General features: G+C 51.1%; 1 protein-coding gene across 2 annotated transcripts; it reads left to right on the top strand.

Moving 5' to 3' along the window:
* The first annotated feature begins 550 nt into the window (after window positions 1-550).
* Window positions 551-13,696, top strand: MMP15 (matrix metallopeptidase 15). Of its 2 annotated transcripts, none has more exons than XM_089477153.1 (10): window positions 551-880; window positions 3,073-3,221; window positions 3,574-3,696; window positions 4,129-4,436; window positions 5,204-5,365; window positions 6,256-6,470; window positions 7,148-7,286; window positions 7,790-7,940; window positions 8,671-8,786; window positions 9,900-13,696. In XM_089477153.1, exons 1-10 carry the CDS (start codon window positions 764-766, stop codon window positions 10,436-10,438), a joined length of 2,019 nt encoding a protein of 672 aa, XP_089333279.1. In that variant the 5' UTR covers window positions 551-763; the 3' UTR covers window positions 10,439-13,696. The 2 variants fall into 2 exon arrangements, with proteins under 2 accessions (XP_089333279.1, XP_089333280.1); XM_089477154.1 differs by lacking the exon at window positions 551-880 and adding an exon at window positions 1,541-1,785.
* Window positions 13,697-18,146: the final 4,450 nt, after the last annotated feature.

The following is an 18,146-nucleotide window of genomic DNA, read 5'->3' as shown; positions in this document are numbered from 1 at the left end:
TAGTCTTGTGGCAGTTCAAGTGGCCTCAAACGGTTTTAATGCTGCAGTGTGGCTTTGGCCTGGGGAGGGCTGTATGGAGGTTTCCAAGGTCCTAAGCTGAGGTGGGGATGCTGGGAGCTGGGATCCAACCCAGGGGGAGGGAGGGAGGGAGGGAGCCAGGCTGACAGATTCTATTGGCAAGGTTCTGTTCCTGCCTTGTAAAACAAGCCCCCTTTCTATCATGCCAGGTGGGTTGGCTGGTTTGCTGGCTGTGCTGCCAGTCTGTGCCCACTGCAGGCCAGAGGGGCCTGTCTCTAGGGCAGCCTCTCTCTGGGGGTTTTGGGGGGATGCCAGTCCCCAGATGGAGGGGGGCGCTGCTGGTGGGGCTGAGGGCCCCTCCGAAGGGCCCTAGCTAGCCCTCCTGGGTGGGGGCAAAGGGGGCTCTGGAAGGCCGGCAGAGGGCTGGGGGGGAAGGGCTCTAGTCTCTGGCACTAAAGGGGGGTGGGCCCCAGAGTCAACCAGCCCCAGCTCCCCAGAGAGGGACTCTCCTCCTCCTCCTGCTGCTGCTGCTGCTGCTGCTGCTGCTGCCCTGGCTCCTGGCTGGCGGCCAGAGGGAAAGCCGAAGAAGGAAGGGGCCGGCTCCTGCTGGCCTTCCTCCTCCTCCTGGAGCCCTTGGCCATTAGGCGGCGGAGCGAGCCAGGAGCCAGAGGCAGCCCGGCCCAAGGCGGCCATGGCCAGCTAGCCCCCGGCAGGAGAAGAAGAGCCCCCCAGGCGGGAGGGCAGGATGGGCTGCAGCAGCAGCCAGGGGCTCCGGGCGGCCTGGGCTCCGCTGGGCCCCCTCCGCCTGCTGGCCCTCCTGCTCCTCTTGGCTCCGAGGGGCTCCGGCGGAGTGGACCCCGAGGTAAGCGGCAGAGGCAGGGCTGGCTGTCTGGGGAGGATGGGCCTTGGAGTCCCTGCTTTCCCAGGCAGAGCCAGCTCCCCGACTCCGGGGGATCCAGGCTTCCAGTAGCCGGTGGGTGGCTGGGGGATGATGGAGGTTGGAGTCCCCCCAGGAGAGAGAGGGAGGAGGATGGGTTTTGGAGTCCTTCTCCCAGCCTCTTTTGGCCTCCCCCTCCGTCCTCCTCTCGTTGGGGGCCCCTTTGGCCCTTGGGAGAGGGGCCCCAAGCCAAGAGCCTGCTCTTCCCCGGGGAGCAGACTAGATCCACCAAGGACCCCCCTTGCCCTGCCCTTTGCGGGGAAGCATCCTGGCCCAGAGTCAGAGAAGCCTCGCCCAGGGTCTCCCCTTGGGCCAGGCTCCTCCAGTGGCGATGGAGGAGGGATGGAGGAAGCCCTCTGGCCTGGAAGGGCAGGTACGGCCCCTCTTCTTCATTGTCCCTCCTTCTCTGCCTTGCCTTTGCCAGGAGGCTCCCCTGAGCCTGGAGGTCTGCAAAGAGCCCTGGATGTTCCCTCCCAGCCCTTTCCTTCTGGAGCCCAAACAGGACCATGGCCTGGAAAGGGGGGGGGGGGCTGCTCTCTGCTTTTGCCCCAAATCTCCAGAGAGACCCCCCCTTGGGACCATGTTCCAAAAGAGTCCCTGCTGGGCCCCCATTCCCACCCTCCATCTCTGGAAGAAGGAGCCCCAGTCTCCTTGGGAGAAGCCCCTTCCCCTCCTAGGAAATCCCAGAAGGAAAGCTCTGAGGGAAAAGCCTCTGGAAGGAAGGAAGGAAGGAAGGAAGGAAGGAAGGAAGGAAGGAAGGAAGGAAGGGGCTCAAGGGTTTGGGGGGTCCTCTGCCCACTCCCCCCAAAGGCCAGAAAGTCCCGATCCAGGTGAGTTGGGGTCTTGCCTCGCCTGGCATTAGGATCAGGATCAGGATCATAAGCCACTTTTGATTTCTTGGCGTCTCCCGGCCTCAGAGTTTACCTGTTTCTAGCCCTTATAGATCTGTTGGAGCAGAGATTACAAGGGCAGAGTTTGGGAAAGTTCCTTTTTTGGCCCTGTAACTCCCAGCATCCCCCAAGCAAGCAGCATAGTAACTTTTCCAAGCTTTTGGAATGGGGCAGGTTCAGTTCCCGAATGCAGGGGTGTTTGCATCTGTGCCTTCAGGTTGTGTGTTGTCTTATGGAGACCTTATAGAGTTTCTTTAGGTAAGGAATCCTCAAGAGATGGTTTTGCCAGTCCCTTCCTCTGAAACAGAGCCTCCAGCGCCTGGGATTCGTTGGTGGCCTCCCATCCAAGGACTAACCAGGGCTGGCCCTGCTGAGCTTCCAAGACCAGATGGGATTTGGCACCTTGCGTACTTGATCTGAAGCAATGCCTCTGTTCCACTTTGTCCCCAGTTCCCTGAAAAAGGATTCTCTGTCTCTGGTTCTGAGTCTGTGCCCAAAGGATGTCCGCCGCTCGCTGCCAGCTGCTCTTTCCGCAGCAGACAATTCTCCCTTTCAGGGTCCAGCTGAGAGGCCAGGCCACGCTCAGGATCTGCTCCTGGGCTGAGAGTCCACACTGGACCTTTGTGTCCACTGGAAGAAGGGACTCCCCTTGACCCCTCTTCCTTCCCAGAGTGTGCCATTTGGCGTTTGCAATGGGAGACCTGTCATTTCAAGTCTTCAAAATGAGCATCCAGCACCTTGCAGGGCTCCTTTGGAGGCTGGACTAAACACCAGAGCAGATCCAGTGCCCCTCTGGAATGGGAGCCTCCAGTGGAGTCAACACTGGACTTGTTTCATAGTTTAATGTACAAATTCAAGGGTGGGCCACCCCCAGAAGCCCTTCCAAGCCCCCCATATAGACATTTGTTTAATTCAGATTGATTTTGGGATGGCTTTTTGCCCCCAAATCTCCCCGAAAAGCCCAGCATCCATAGATTTTTTTGTGGGTTTTTCAGGCAATGTGACCATGTTCCAGAAGAGTTTGTTCCTGACGTTTCTCTGAAGGTGCCAGCCACAGATGCTCTTCTAGAAAATGGCCACATCGCCCAAAAATTCCACACAAAAAGTTTGGACTTCCTTTTAGCCAGAATGATCACAGAAAACCAAGTCCCCTCTGGGGAGGTTTTCTCTCTGTGGATGGGATTTGGCCTTTTTCGTTTCGCCTCGTGACGCTGGGCTTCTCCGCAGGCCTGGCTGCGCTTCTATGGCTACCTCCCGCCATCCAGCCCTCAGATGTCCACCTTGCGCTCTGCTCAGATCCTCTCTTCCGCCATCTCCGAAATGCAGAGTTTCTATGGCATCACGGTGACGGGTGTTTTGGATGAAGAGACAGCAGCGTAAGTCTTCTCTTTTTCCCCTGTCTCCTTCCCTCTGTCTTTGCACAAAGGGCACCTGGAGAAGAATGTGACCTTGTGGGCAAAAATATGCCTGGCAAGGAAAGGCACAGTAGGTAAAGGATGGCGCCATGAAGGAACGTCCAACCTTCTGATGTGCCACCTCTCCATCTCCTTTTTGCTCCAAAAAGGTGACATTCCAACAATGGCGCTTAATGTGGGCAAATGGGGCGTGATGTGCATTGAAAGAATTGCTGCAAGGCTCCTGACAGATCTTTTTCTAAGCTTTTTCCTCTTCTCTTTCCTTCTCTTCTCTTGTCTGACTTCTCTTCACTCATTGGTGTACATTTTTTAGGTGGATGAAGAGGCCCCGTTGTGGCGTCCCGGATAAAATTGGTGCTCAGGTCAAGGCCAACATGCGGCGGAAACGGTACGCACTCACTGGACGGAGGTGGACCCAAAGCCACCTGACTTTTAGGTATGTAAAGATGTGTGTGTTTGTGTATTTGTGATGGGTTGGTCTCATAAGAGCGTTCAGCTGCCTCGCTGTAGGGTTTCGGCTTCAACCGCCCCGTTTTGCATGTTTCAAAATGTTGTGCTTTAAACTGCCTCATCCAGTGTTGCATAAAGATGCTTAACCATTTATCTGACATGCAGAGTTTGTTGTTATTGTTGTGTGCCTTCAAATTGTTTCTGCCTTATGGGTACCCTAAGGTCAACGCGTCCATGGGATTTATTTTTCAAAGGGGTTTCGCCATTTCTCTTCGGGTGAGAGAGTGTGACTTGCCGAAGGTCACTTAATCGATTTCCACGGTCGAGTGAGGATTTGACCCCAAGGCTTCTTTTCCCCATCCACCCCATTGAGGGTCATATCTCCCCCTCTTTTTCGGTCCCCTCTTTCTGCCACTAGCATCCAGAACTACACTGAGAAGCTGGGCCGCTTCCACTCACATGACGCCGTCCGCCGCGCCTTCCGCGTCTGGGAGGAAGCCACGCCACTGGCCTTCCAGGAGATCCCCTACGAGGAGATTGGGCGTAAGAGGAGGAAGGAAGCTGACATCATGGTGCTCTTCGCCTCTGGGTTCCACAGGGACAGCTCCCCGTTCGACGGAGCTGGAGGCTTCCTTGCCCACGCTTACTTCCCGGGGCCTGGCATGGGAGGTGATGCCCATTTCGACTTGGATGAGCCTTGGACCTTGGAGAATGCAGACGTCTCTGGTAAGGGTCTCTTGTCCGGCATTCCTAAATTTCACTTGCCACAAAGATGACGCCAGCTTGGAAAACGAAATGGCTGGACAATTGGGTCGCTCTCTGATGACCTTTTAAAATATATATCTTTAAAGCTCTTTCAACATTATACACCAATCCTTCCAATCAATTATTGTCTGGGGATGTTGCCAATCTTTATATATGTGTGGATATATCTTAACACCAGGAAAAGTATGCAGAGGGATCTCGCAACCCCTTTGAGACTCAATGAAGGAAAGAAGCTGGTAGCATGAGCTTTCGTAGGCTTGAACCTACTTCTTCAGATGCATTTGGTGGAGTGAAGGGAGATTAGGGAGCCTTACGAGAGCAGAGGGCAAAGACATTACAAGAATGGAAGTACAAGTGGAAGCCCTGTCTCCTGTGTTTCCCATTAGATGTACCTCTGGAGGTGGCCAGATCAAGGGGAGGGGCTCCCTGCAAATTTCTCTGGATCCATGCGAAATGATATAGATATCCAGTTAGCTTGGACCCAATCATTATAGGACTTCCTAGATCCTCCCTGTCTATCTCCTGCGGTGTGATAGGCAATTAGGTTTCTCTATGGAGGGCCATAGCGCATGGATGCTTAGGACCAGATGGATGCCCTCCCTGTTGAGAACAATGGGGGGGGGTCCAGGAGAGGTCCTTGTGGTCCTTGGCCCCAGCTGGACCGTGGGCACCTGAGTCTTCCTTGGCCTTCCCTTCTCTCCTATCACTTTCTGGTCTGTTGCCCACAGGAAACAACCTCTTTCTGGTGGCTGTGCATGAACTCGGCCATTCCCTGGGGCTAGAGCACTCTAGTAACCCCAGCGCCATCATGGCTCCTTTCTACCAGTGGATGGACACAGAGAACTTCCAGCTGCCAGACGATGACCGCCGGGGCATTCAGCAGCTCTATGGTGAGTAGCCATGACCCGCTGGCATCTGTGTGCACACATACATATGTGTGTAAGGCTTAGGATTCCACCTTTGAGGAAGCAATTGTGTCTGAGCCTCAGTTTGCAGGCTGTCTTCCAGGCCATTGCTTAGCCAAGGAGTGGGTTAGTCCTTGATGACTACTCAGAAGTAACTACAGATATCCTAACAGACTCTGTTTATCTCAACAAAATGCCACCAAGAGATGTATGTGAAGGATAACACAGGAGCAACTGTACAAGAACATCCAAAATCCAGAATACAGGGATACCTTTATTGGACCAATCAAATGCAAAAAGTACATGTTGCAAGCTTGCAAAAATTTGCTGGCTTCACTGTGGAGCTTCAAAAGCTTGCAACGTATTTGATTTTATTTTGTATTGGGTTGGCCCAATAAAGAGTGGCATGCAGCTCCAAAGCCTCCCTGGGTCAAAAACATTAACAATTTCCCCCCAAACAGACTATTTTTAAAAATCCTCAATGCCTTCCTGACTCTCTAAGAGGTGTTGAGGGGGTCATTTTATCATATTTTGGCTCTAATTGGCTATTATTTTAGGCCCAGGAGAATACTTTTTTAAAGCACAAAGAAGCCTGTTCCTGGAACATAAATCCAATACATAAATAATAAATCCACTGGCGTGTCAACTACCATTTGTTCATGCTTTTAACCGACCATTTGTTAGTATGAGCTTCACCTGAGTTTCAGACAACCCCCAATATGTCTCTTTGAGGCCATTCGGAGATGTCACTTTGACCTTTGGATTGAAGTGTATAAATCTTTGCAAATAAATAAGAAAATGCCTTTGCCACTGTGTGTCCCGCAACTGTTTTCTCTTCCCCTCAATTCTCTCCCCTCTTTTCCTTTCTTGCTCAGGTGTTTCGGGGGCCCAACCGCAGCCCACCAGGCCCCTGCCAACTGTGGTGCCCCGAAAGCCAGACCAGAAGCCCCCCCGGCCGCCAGCCCCTGCCCCTCCTGGCCGCCCGGACCAGCCCCCAAGGCCTGGCACCCCTGACCAGTCGGAGCCCAACATCTGCGACGGGGACTTTGACACAGTGACCGTCCTGCGCGGGGAGATGTTTGTGTTCAAGGTACCTCCGTTCCTCTCCTCCCAGCCCCTCTGTGGCTCCTCCATGGATGGGAGGTGGGGTGGCCAGTTCGCTCTGGGTTTTAGTGCAAAGCAATGGATGCAAACTTCAGGAAGACAGATTCCACCTAAACATTAGGAAGAACTTCCTGAGGGTAACAGCTGCTCAGTGGTGGAAGACGCTGCTTCCTTGGTGAGTGGTGAAGTCTCCTTTTTTGGAGGTTTTCAAACAGAGGCTGGATGGCCATCTGTCCAGAGTGCTTTGACGGTGTATTCCTGCATGGCAGAAAGGGGTTGGACTGGATGTCCCTTGAGGGACTCTTCCAGTTCTAAGATTTTAGTGTGAATTGGTTGGGTATGGAGGTTTGGCAGTTAAAGTCCAAAAGAGGCAACTTTGCAAGACTGTTATCATGGGGGCAGCTACCATCCTGAAATAATCTGCAGAGACCCATCATCCTTGATGCTGGCCAAAATAGAGTCTGTGTCCAAATTAGGAAAACCAAGTGCATGCAAATCCCAGTGATGAAAGGAGCCTCCTTTTGTTCTCTTTGCAGAAATCCAGGTTTCCCTGCTTTGCAAGGGAGTCGCTGGAGAAATTCTGCCATTTGGGTATGCCTGGCTTGAGGAGAACTGAGGCGGAAGGAATCAACCTGAGCCATTCTCTTCTCCTTCTCTTTCCAGGGCCACTGGTTCTGGCGCGTTCGCCACAACCGGGTGCTGGACAACTACCCGATGCCCGTGGGGTACTTCTGGAGGGGCCTTCCTGGAAACATTGACGCCGCGTACGAGAGGCAAGACGGACGGTTTGCGTTCTTCAAAGGTGAGCAGCTTTGGGCAAGGAAAGAGCCATGGAAAACATGGACTTGGATGATGTAGGAGACTGGTTACATCCATAGACGATGGGAACCATGGTTGGCTGCTGGTCAGGGTGGTCATTTGTCACCTCCAGAGAATGCAAGATGGAGGCACATTTGCAGCCATGTCCCAACAGTAGGCTTCCCAAGGACTGGCCACAATGTCAAAAGAAGGCCAGACTAAATCATTAATATTTTAAGATAGATAGATAGATAGATAGATAGATAGATAGATAGATAGATGAGATAAACTAGTATCTCTGTCTGTCTATCTATCCAGCTATCTATATATGTATAAGTTAAAGGGCTACCAAGGGATCACGTTCTTTGGCTGTAAAGAGGCCAAATTCCGTAAATTGCAAAGCCCACATTGTCTGAGCACAAAAGGCAGGGGGATGATTAAAGGAGCATTTGCAACCCACCCAGCTGCCCATGGAGTGCCATCCCTTTGCATCTCTCTCTTTCCCAGGGGATCAGTACTGGCTTTTCCGTGAGGCGAACCTGGAACCGGGGTACCCGCAGCCCCTGACCAGCTACGGGGTGGGCATCCCTTACGACAAAGTGGACGCTGCCATTTGGTGGGAACCAACAGGGCACACTTTCTTCTTCCAAGGAGACAGGTGGGTGGCAGGCAGGCGGAAACCAGCCGCAGGCTCTCCATGGGTCTGGGGGATCCCTGGACCTCTCCATTGGGGGATTGCAGAAGTGGGGCCAGATTCTGGAAGAGATCTCTCGATCAAAGACAGATCCTCCTTCCTTACTGCATGCTCTGACTTCTCTGTGTAGTTCTGTTGTAGTTTTTAGTTCTGTAACCAAATGCTGACCACGCACTTAGCTCCTGCATTGCTTTGCAAGGAACTACATAACTTAATGACTTTGTAAGGAACTAAATAAAGCCCAGGGGGAATTTCCACAGCTGGGAACGAACAGGGGGCAGTCTTTGAGGAAACCCAGTTGCAGAGTCAAGACTAGGGTTAGGGTGAGCCAAGAGTAGCTGCTGAAGACTGGGCCAAAATCCTGCAAAGGGATCTGGGTGCTGGACCTCAAAGCCAGCGTGGAGGTGCCTGGTTAAGGCTTGGGCCAGGGCCAGGGTTACATAAGTTGGACTTGGCTTGAAGGCACAGAACGTTAACAACAACTATGTAAATCACTGGTTTCCAAACTTTGAGCTTTCAAGTGTTTTGGACATCAGCTCCCAGAAGTCCTAGACAGTTGGGCTGATGTTCAGGGGTTCTGGGAGCTGAAATCCAAAACACTTGGAGGACCAAATGTTTGGGAAGCATTGGTGTAAATAATTTTAATGAATGGATGAATGAAAGTGAGTGGCTGTGCTTTCCTGTCTTCCCGCAGGTACTGGCGCTTCAATGAGGAGAGCCACACAGTTGACCAAGGCTACCCGCGGAAGATCAGCGTGTGGTCGGGGGTCCCCCCAAACCCAAAAGGGGTCTTCCTGAGTCCGGATGCAAGTGAGTAGCCAAGGGTGGGAGGGGGAAAGGAATACTTTCCCTACACATTAAGCAATGGACTGTCCCAAGACAGGTGCTCCCTGTGGCTGGATTATGGGTCCTAAGGGCTGGGATGAAGCCCCTGCCCTGGGCAAGGCCCCTTGGGGATACGTAGGGCAGATGTGAAGAAAGGAAACTGAACTGGGGAGGCAGGCATGACAACTATGAGAACAGGACTAGCAGGTTGCAAGGATTGCTTGCCCAGTCCATTCTTAGCTTCACACTGCCAAACTGAATCTCTAGCTGTCTTGCAGGGTCTATCGGATGCAGATTCACCCTTTTGTGCCACTGAGAAGATGTAAACAGCATTTTTCGCCTACGTTCATAAGGATTCTAGAGCCATTTAAATTAATCAAGCTGATTTTATTGTACACTAAGATCCTCTGAGAGAAGATAGGATATAAAAGGCCCACATCCTATAGATGAGTTCAAATACAATTGGCCCTCCGTATCCACAGATTCTTTATCCATGGATTCAAGCATCCATATATATTTTTTAAAAATATAAATTCCAATAAGCAAACCTTGATTTGGCCATTTTGTATAAGGGACACAATTTTACCGTGCCACTGTATTTATTGGGACTTGAACATCCACAGATTTTGGTATCTATGGGGAGTCCAGGGACCAAACCTCAGCAGATACCAAGGGCCCATTGTATATAGCTGTGTTAGTCTGGAAAATCAGTCTGCAAAGGGATCTTACCTCACCTTTGAGACTAAAGAAAGAAGTAGATTGGAACCTACTTCCTCAGAGGGATGTTTCCATTCCTCTGCATCCTATAAATGAGGTGCACTGGCATCAGTGGTCTTATGCCTGCAGATCAAACCTTTGCCCCTTTATATAACAGAGATATTGCTCTTTAGGGTTATGTGTTTGTGCTGCCGCACCTTGTGCCCTAGAGATGCGCAAGCAGGGACAGTGCAGATATAATGGCACAATACTGCAATTCACTAACAAAGTGGTGTTGCACAACTGCCAGAAGTTATGCTTTCATCCATATATTTCAACAAATCAAAAGATTAGAAAAACCAGAGACTCTGCCTGAACTTCTCTATTTTATTATTTTTCCAGCCTACACTTATTTCTACAAAGGCCGAATGTATTGGAAATTCGACAATGAGCGGCTGAAAACAGAGCCCGGCTACCCAAAGTCCATCCTGCGGGATTTCATGGGATGTCACGAGGAAGTGGCTGCCAATCCTGACCCCGGCCGGAGGTGGCCCGATTTCAGCAAACCGCCTTTCAATCCGGACGGCCCTGGACAGGGCAAAGAAGAGGAGGAAATGGTGGACGTGGAGGAGGAGGAGATGGACACTCGCCCAGGGGTAAAGGAGGAGGAGGAAGAGGGGGCCATAGACACAGAGGGGGACTACGGGGATGGCGTGGATGGAAACAGGGAACGGGGACCCCCTCGCGACGGCCCCAGTGACGTGGACATTGTGGTGCACATCAGCGACTACCCTTTGACCATGAGTGTCATCATGGTGACGGTGCTACTGGTCCTCCTCCTCTGCATCATGGGCCTGGTTTACGTCATGGTCCAGCTCCAGCGCAAGGGGCCGCCCCGCATGTTCGTCTATTGCAAGCGATCCCTGCAGGAGTGGGTCTGAAGCCTCGGGCGTCCCCTCTGGGCAGGGCGGCCCTCCTTGCTCCCTCCCTCCATCCATCCAAGCAGGTGACTGGTCTGTGCTCCTGTTTCCTTGGCCTGAAGGTTGAGCCAGGGGCTACTTTGCCTTTCCTTGAAGAAGGACCTTCAGAGGGTCTGTTGGGAGGTAAGGTCCAGCAAGCCCTTTCCTCTCCCTGCTTGAAAGCAGACCTCATGGATATTCCTGGAATAGGAGGTCTAGATTATTGTGCAGAAGGTGGGTTTGTGCCTCTCTACCTTCATGCCTCAGCCAAAGTTGGCTGCCTTAAAGAAGGTCCAGCGTCCCCCCTGCATCAACGGTGGGGAGGAAAGTAGAGGGTAAGTGGCCTGTCCACTCACTGACCCGCTTGTGAGATCTCTCTTGTCCCCTTCCCAAAAAGGGATCCTCTCGTCCCCCCAGTTTTGCCTTTCTCCTCTTTGCTACTGAAGTTTAAGCCTGTGGATTCCTCCCTTCCCCATTTCCCCTGCTGGGATCTGGTTCACGCTGTGGTTTGCAAGCCTGAGCAAGTGTGTTCTGTCCCCTTTGGAAAAACTGAGCCTTGGGATGCTCCGGCCGGACTGGGCACAAGGATCTCTTTTGTCCATGTTGCACTTAGAGGCCTGAGTTCTCCAAAGCAGGACTCTTGGTTTGCTTAAAAGATGCAGCTGCTTTAGTCTGTGGTTCCTTTCCTGTTCAAGTGCCAACCGTGATAGACCTCCGAGGGAAATATGCCTTTGTTTGCTTGTTCTGGCAACGGTCTGGCCAGGTGCCCACGGGAAAGGTCGGAGTGACTGGCATCCTCAAAATGCCTTCTCTTTTTTGGGGGGGTGTCTTCCTCACCCCGTCCCAGTAGCCTTATTGGTTGCAAAGCAAAAGTTGGAACGCTTTTCTTTTTTTCCTACTGTAATAACTTGTGATGCACTACTGCTGGAATTGCTCAAACTGGGCTTTGAGATGGGAGAAGTTGAAGCCTCTGCCCAGCTCTCTGTCTCACCTTCCTGGTGTGTGACTACTACTCCTGCTGTCCCTTTCCTACCTCTTCCCAGTCCTGCCAGCCTCTGTCCTCCCCAAACCCCTTGCTGTTATCTTTCAGAAGCAGACTCCAGTCTGCAGATTTCCCTGGATGCTACTTGGGTCTTTTTGCTATTTGGAAGAGGATGGGAAAAAAGAATTATCACTGACTGGCCTTCAAAAAATCTCTGCCTGGAGTTGCTAGCCACAGCTGCCTGGAGTTAGTGATTTAAGCAGCCAGATGTTACCAAAATGCCTGACCTTTTTGAGCAGGGAGTAACCACATTCCCCCCAAAACAAGAAAGGTCACTGGTTGAAGATCTGGGCTTTGGAAGCTGGAGGACTCGCTTGCGCCTGGGATGAGTTTTCCCTGGCAAATCCTGAGGTTGAGTCCTTGACTGAGAGATAATAATATTCAGATTATGGGAACTGGGCCACTAGCAAATAAAACGCACCCCACCCCACCCCCACCCCATTCACAAGACAAATATGAACCAAATTTCTCTGCAATGGCAAAAGAAACCAGTCTCCTGAATGCATGGAGGAGTCAGAGAGCCATCCGTTGAGTTTCTTGTCTCCGGACAGACTTTGTACATTCCAAAGAGACTGCTTTTCGCTCACAAAAAAACCCCATGTAGCATTTATCACCTGCCACAGCCCCTTCCCCTTCGCCCCACTCCCCAATTTCCCTTGGCTTCTCTTCCTGCAACAGACATCCTTCCTGCCTTCCTTGCAACTTGCAAGCTGGGCGAGATTGTGCCGCACAAGCAAACATGGGACAGATTGCATCGATTGTGTGACTTCCGAGTGCCTTGGCACAGAGCTTTGGCAGGGTTTTTGCCTCTTGTCTTTTGGCTTGGATCGCCTCTTGGTGAGAGGCGCAGCTATAAATCCCGCATCAAGAGAAGCCGGCTTCTGTAGTATTTGCAATAACCACCAGTAGAACAGATTCTGCTGCTAGTTGTTGCTTATGGCCTTCCTCTCTCTTTTCACTGGGATGCCCCTTAGAGAAGTTTTGCTTGCATAGGGCTGCGAAGCATGGACTCCTCCAGATGCTGTTTGACTGCAGTGCCCATCAGCCCTGGCCAAACAAGTCAGTTGGTGAAGGGTTGTGGCAGCTGTAGTCCAGCACCACCTGAAAGGCCAGGTGCTCTCCATTCCTGCTCCTTGTCCATAAGATCTTCAGGCTTGAAAACTGTAGTCCTGCAATCCCAGTCCAAAAGGCTTGCCTTGGCTTTGCATAAATGAATTTCCAGGGCAACTGGGTGGCTTGTAATCCCTCTTTTAACATTTGTGTGTGTGTTTTTAAACATCCTTTCTGACACTTGCAGGTAAAGAGTATGGAGCCATGTTCTGCTCTTGCGAGGAAAGGGTGACAGAGTGCTGAGCCCATCCTCCCCGTTGGTTCTTAAGCTCCATTATCCACATGGACAGGGCTTGGACCGCCCGTGTCCTTTCCCCACACGAGTGCCAAGGTCTCTCCTTGCATTCAGGCCCTGTACTCCTTGAACCTAGTCCTCCAGGTGTTTTGGACTTCAACTTCCAAAAGCCACAGCCAGCTTGGCCAACAATCGGGGATGCTGAGAGTCAGTTCATAACATCTGGAGGACCAACCTTTGGGAATCGCTGCATGAGTCTGTGCACCTTTTCCTTTGAGGATTGTTTGGAGGACATTCTGGGGCAGACCTGGATGGGTCAAAGGGGGCAGTTGCATCCAGCCATAATCCCTTCACAGGTGCCCAGGAGGAAACACACTGCTTTGGGGTATTGATAGCCAGGGCATCTGCCTCCTTCAGTGTCCTAATCCTAAATCTCTCCTCCAGTCCTTCTTCCTTCCTTCCCTAAATAACCCCTTCTGTGTTTGGTGATGGGATTGTTGGAAGGAAAGGAGGAGCAAGGCTTGGCAGGACCCCAAAGCCTCTTAATGCCACGCAGCCCTGGGTTCACTTGGCGAGGGATAGATCTCAGCCGAATGCTTTTGCTATCAGACGGTGCCTTCTCTATGCTGAATATGCCAATGCATCTGCTAATGAAAAGACTGGAAGTCAATTAATTTTCCCACACTCAAGAGCTGCTAAATAAATCAGTTTCATCTTTCACAGGCTGCCAATAAAACCCCACATTTGTGCTGACTCTGAATGTTTCAAAGTCTGGACCTCATTTCCCCTTCAATGTGCATACAGTGTCTGTTTTAAGTTGTGCTTTTAGTAAATGAAAATTTCCTGTCTGTGAGGCTCTGGATTTGCCTAGTTTGTTTCTGGACTTAGCTGTGAATTGAATGCTGTTGTTGTTGTTGTGTGCCTCCAAGTTGTGTCCGACTTGCGGCGATCCTAAGGCAAATCTGTCATTCCTACACATTCTCTGAAGATGCCAGCCACAGATGCTGGTGAAACGTCAGGCATAAACTCTTCTAGAACGTGGCCATACAGCCCGAAAAACGCACAAAAATTATCATTACTTCTTTCCTGCCTCTCCTCAAGGCCTGAGGTTGGGTACAACATGTTAAAATACAAAGCACAATTTAAAAAAGAAAACACATAAAGCCAACAGTTAGACCAGGCTGGCTTAAGTGTTAGAGGATGCCAAGAGAAGGCAAGGATACCTCGGTCAACCAACTCAATGCTTCCCCAGGCAGGACTTCCTTAACAGAAAATAAGTCGGGATCCCTGCTCAGTGGGACAAGGGCCCCTTTCTCAGCCTTGGAGCAGAGGCACGGCAAATCATCTCAGAATAGCAAAGAAAATCCTACAAGTGGGTTGCCATCAGTTGGAGTGAACTGTAAGCTCCAGCGATGCCTCCCCCAAAGGTGCCATGTCTGCTCTTTTATGAGCTTTTGGAAGCTAATCTGCCCATTCTGCCACATTCCCCACTTCCTATCCATCACAATGGGCTTTGTTAATGTGTAGCTTTGTTGTGGGTTTTTCGGGCTATGTGGCCATGAGCCCAAAAAACCCCACAAAAAACTAGGGATGCCGGCCATGAACGCCTCCCACCTCACTTTGTTAGTGTGCTTCAGAGTTTCTTCTTCTTCATAGGTTTACCATTGCCTTCCCTGAGAAAGATTGATTTGCCATTGCCTTCCCTGAGATTGGGAAAGACTTAAAATAACCCAAATCCATTAGCAGTGAGGGCTGCGTGCAAGCAAGTTAGCAAAGCAGAATACACTCCCTGCTCTATCCTCGATTTTCACCTCTTTTTCCCAGTCTCACTGCCAAGCTAATGCAAGGAGGACCACATCTGATAAAAATTTAACTCTTTTCCTATCGTTTCCTATCACCAGGCAGCTGTATTTTGGCTAGAAGGCAGCTAGGTATTGCTCTCCAAGAACATCTGGAGTTGCCAACCTCTGCTGCAAAACAAGGTGTTTTCAGAGATCATTTTGACTCAGATACGGGAGGTTTGCCAGATTTGGGTTTGGGGGCTTTGCAAAAGCAACAGACTAGCCATGAAAACAGCTGTAGGCCTTGGACCCTGAAACCAAGGGTTAAAAGGGATTCCAGGGGCGGCAATGTGGATTGAAGGCATGGGGTGTGTAATAAATTTGTTCCAGAACAAGCACAGAGGACTTTGACGGCACAAACTGTATCTTTCCCTTCCTTGTATCCGTGCGAAATGGGACGATGCCCTTCCTTGTCAATCTTGACTGACATATTACCCATCGTCCCCCAGCCTGAATGCTGATGAACCTTTGGGGTTGTCTGGAAATCTGTCTGGGATGAAAACTCCCAAAAAGTGAAGACAAGAATGGCAAGTATGTGTCTATGTAGAAAAGCAAATTGTGAGTTGAACCTTGTTGTTAATCTCTGCTAAAAGAGAACTGTTGAATCGAGGGGATTTGCCTCTTGAGGAGGAAGACAGCTGGATCATTGGTGCAAATGTTCTCTGGGAACCTCAGGGTGTCCCTGCGATTTAGGCAGATCCTACCTAAGGGTCTGGGAGCTTAGATACCTACCTAAGCCCCCAGATCCTTCCCAGCCAGGCTACTCTTGACTTGCAAAGCTGGCAAACCAGAGAGGTAAGATGGCAATTTGTGGGTTTCTTGCACAGCCACCAATTCCCCATGGAAGCGGCTGGTCATTTTCCTCTAAATGCAGAGTGTGCGCATTCATCTCAAGGTTGAATGCCTGGTGCCATTGAGCGCAGTCACACATTGCACATGGATGCGTATTTACACATGCATCACACATCCGTGCTCTTTGAGGTGAATAGCGCATTAGCTGTGCTTTGTGGGAAGCTTCCTCCAATTCATTTGGTGGCTGTGAAATAACTGCACTTGGTGTGCTCCAGCGTAGCTACACTAGAGTAAATTTAAATTCTGTGACTGCTGGGTGCCTTTAAAAGCAGGGGTCCTTTGGGGATCTGCCTTCCCGCTCTTCCCACTCTGCTTGGCTCCCATTAAGCTCCCATGGTAAGATGCCGGGATATAAAAGCCTCTCTCTGCCTTTCTCTCTTTTGCAGCTGTGGCTTTCTTGAAACTGCTGGCTCAAATTAGATTTCACTCTCCATCTGGGAAGCCTCTGAGCCACTTGTGCTGCTGACCCCCATTAAGAGGCCAGACAGAGACATCCATGCGCTCACTGATGCAGCCTCCAGAGCTGCCCTGGCCTTGTGCGGTGAACTCTGGACATCGCCAGAGGATGTGAGATCATGGGCAATTTGATAACAACCCCCATGTTCCCCTGACCCCCACAGAGCATGGGAAATGAAGCCCTTTGGAACAAACCTCATCGCAAGGCAGAACACAGCAAGCTTAGTTCTCTTTGGGGACCTCTTTTACCAAAAGCCAATTGCGCCATTGAAGCAGCAGTCTGTGCATCAGATGTGCATCTTGGAAAAGAAGGAAGGAAGGAAGGAAGGAAGGAAGGAAGGAAGGAAGGAAGGAAGGCATTCTGAGTTCCCATCAGAGCTTGCTTTTGGAATGATGCTTGCGCTTGAACTGGCCAAGTACTGCATTTGCACTGCAGAATCAATTTGGGTTGACACCATTTTAACCTCCATGGCTCAAGGCTATGGAAATCTGGGAAGGGCAGCTTGCTGTGGCACCAGACCTTGGGCAAGTCACACTCTCTCAGCCACAGAGGAGGGCAATGGCGAACCCACTCTGAAGGAACTTGCCAAGAAAACCCCATTATAGTTCTTTTCACTTTTAGGGTTGTCCTAAGTTGGAAACAACTTGAAAGCACACAACAAATATGGTACCTTACACAGTATATGATACATCTGTCCATATCCACCCCTCTTCTCCTTCCTGCAGAGTTAACTGAACCCATGCTACGTTTGCACTTTTAAGTCCATTTGCAGCAACTGAAGTCAGCTGGAGGTAAAGGGAGAAAGTGGGACATTTTAAGAACAGCTGAGAAATTGGGATGTCAGAGGTTTATTAACTGGGTCAGTCTCTGGCAAGAGGGCAGTTGCAGGACATGCTGTTTACAGAATGACCACTTTGACACAGGGCTCTTTGCCCGATTCTGGAAGCAAAGCAGGCTAGACTGGAATGAGAGACCACCAAAGAATATTGTTATCTTTTTAATATGTAAGCCTCCTTAGGGAAAGGGCAGGTTATAAATAAAGTTGTTGTTGTTGTTGTTGTTCTGGTTGGGTGGAACTAAGGCTCTGGCCCAGCTTTGCCAGAAGGCATCCAGGCCTTGCAAGCCACAAGAGGCGGACAAGAGTGTCCAACTGGGCTCTGTAACGAAATCCAAGCAAGCACCTCTGAGACGGATCAGTTCCCGGGACTGGAAAGAAGCCCTGAAGAGTCCACTGTGAGTTTGGGAAGAATCTGCCCTTTTTTGCCCCTGTTCCAACCCACTTTCTCGCCTCTTTTCCATGCAACCAGCAGCCGGTGTTGCTTTCACCGCCTTGGCTGCAACCCAGCGCTGAGCAAACCTGGCAGCAGCTGCAGCCGTAAATTACCCGATCAGAGCAAGCCTCCCCTTTTCCTCCCTGACTTTAAAAGGGAAGAGGATCCCAGTCTTCTTTCTCCCTTCCCTCCGTCTCTGTTGAGCTGCAGAGAAAGGCTTCTTTATGTCCCACTCGGAGGCCTTGCCTGCAAAAGGGGCCTGGGCCACTGGGCAGACGTGGGCTCCCCTCTGGAAAAAGAGAGGACCCTTTGGGGCATGGCTTGGCCAGCCATCTGGGGCTGGCGGGTGGCCAAGGGTGGCAGGACGAGGGGCACCAGGAAGTGAGAGCAGGGTGCCAAAATCAAGGGGAGATGATGGGCGCAAGCCGCGGGGCCCGATGCCGAGAACAATCAGGGCCTTGTCCAGTTTGCATGCACCTTCTTCATGTCCAGTTGCTGGAGCAAAATCCTCCCCACAACAAAAGACACCCACAACCCCACACAAGACAAGCAGCGCATTGAATGCACACCCTGTTCATTCCAAAATACTAGCCCATGCAACCCAGAGCAGAAGACGCAATAAGGAGGGGCACCGTTCAACCAGCCGCTTCCAAGGCAGGAATGGGAACTGCTGCCCAGCCCTTCTCCAGATGCTCTTGAACAGCAGCAGCTCCCAGCCTTCCTCTTCTGTGGCTATTCTGGCCGAGGCACATGAGAGTCACACCCCAAACAACGCCCAGAGGGACACACATCCCTGCTAAAAGGAGACCTAAAAATCCTAATCAAGGAGCACTGAGTGCAACTTTATGGCTTCAGAGTTACACAACAAATGCAAGCTCCCAA

This window comes from Sceloporus occidentalis, unplaced genomic scaffold (genome assembly GCF_023333645.1).
Source record: "Sceloporus occidentalis isolate IW3139 unplaced genomic scaffold, rSceOcc1.0.p SCAF_10, whole genome shotgun sequence".
In the NCBI taxonomy this organism is placed as follows: Eukaryota; Metazoa; Chordata; class Lepidosauria; order Squamata; family Phrynosomatidae; genus Sceloporus; species Sceloporus occidentalis.
The sequence above is the reverse complement of the archived record's forward strand: the minus strand, read 5'-3'. Positions and strand labels throughout refer to the sequence as shown.

What these genes read in the sequence shown, in the direction of transcription:
- MMP15 (XM_089477153.1), top strand. Translation starts at nt 764, where the DNA reads ATGGGCTGCAGCAGCAGCCAGGGGCTCCGGGCGGCCTGGGCTCCGCTG. An exon ending in GGGCATTCAGCAGCTCTATG is followed by an intron (nt 5,366 to 6,255) that starts GTGAGTAGCCAT and finishes TTTCTTGCTCAG; the next exon opens with GTGTTTCGGGGGCCCAACCG. An exon ending in GGGAGATGTTTGTGTTCAAG is followed by an intron (nt 6,471 to 7,147) that starts GTACCTCCGTTC and finishes TTCTCTTTCCAG; the next exon opens with GGCCACTGGTTCTGGCGCGT.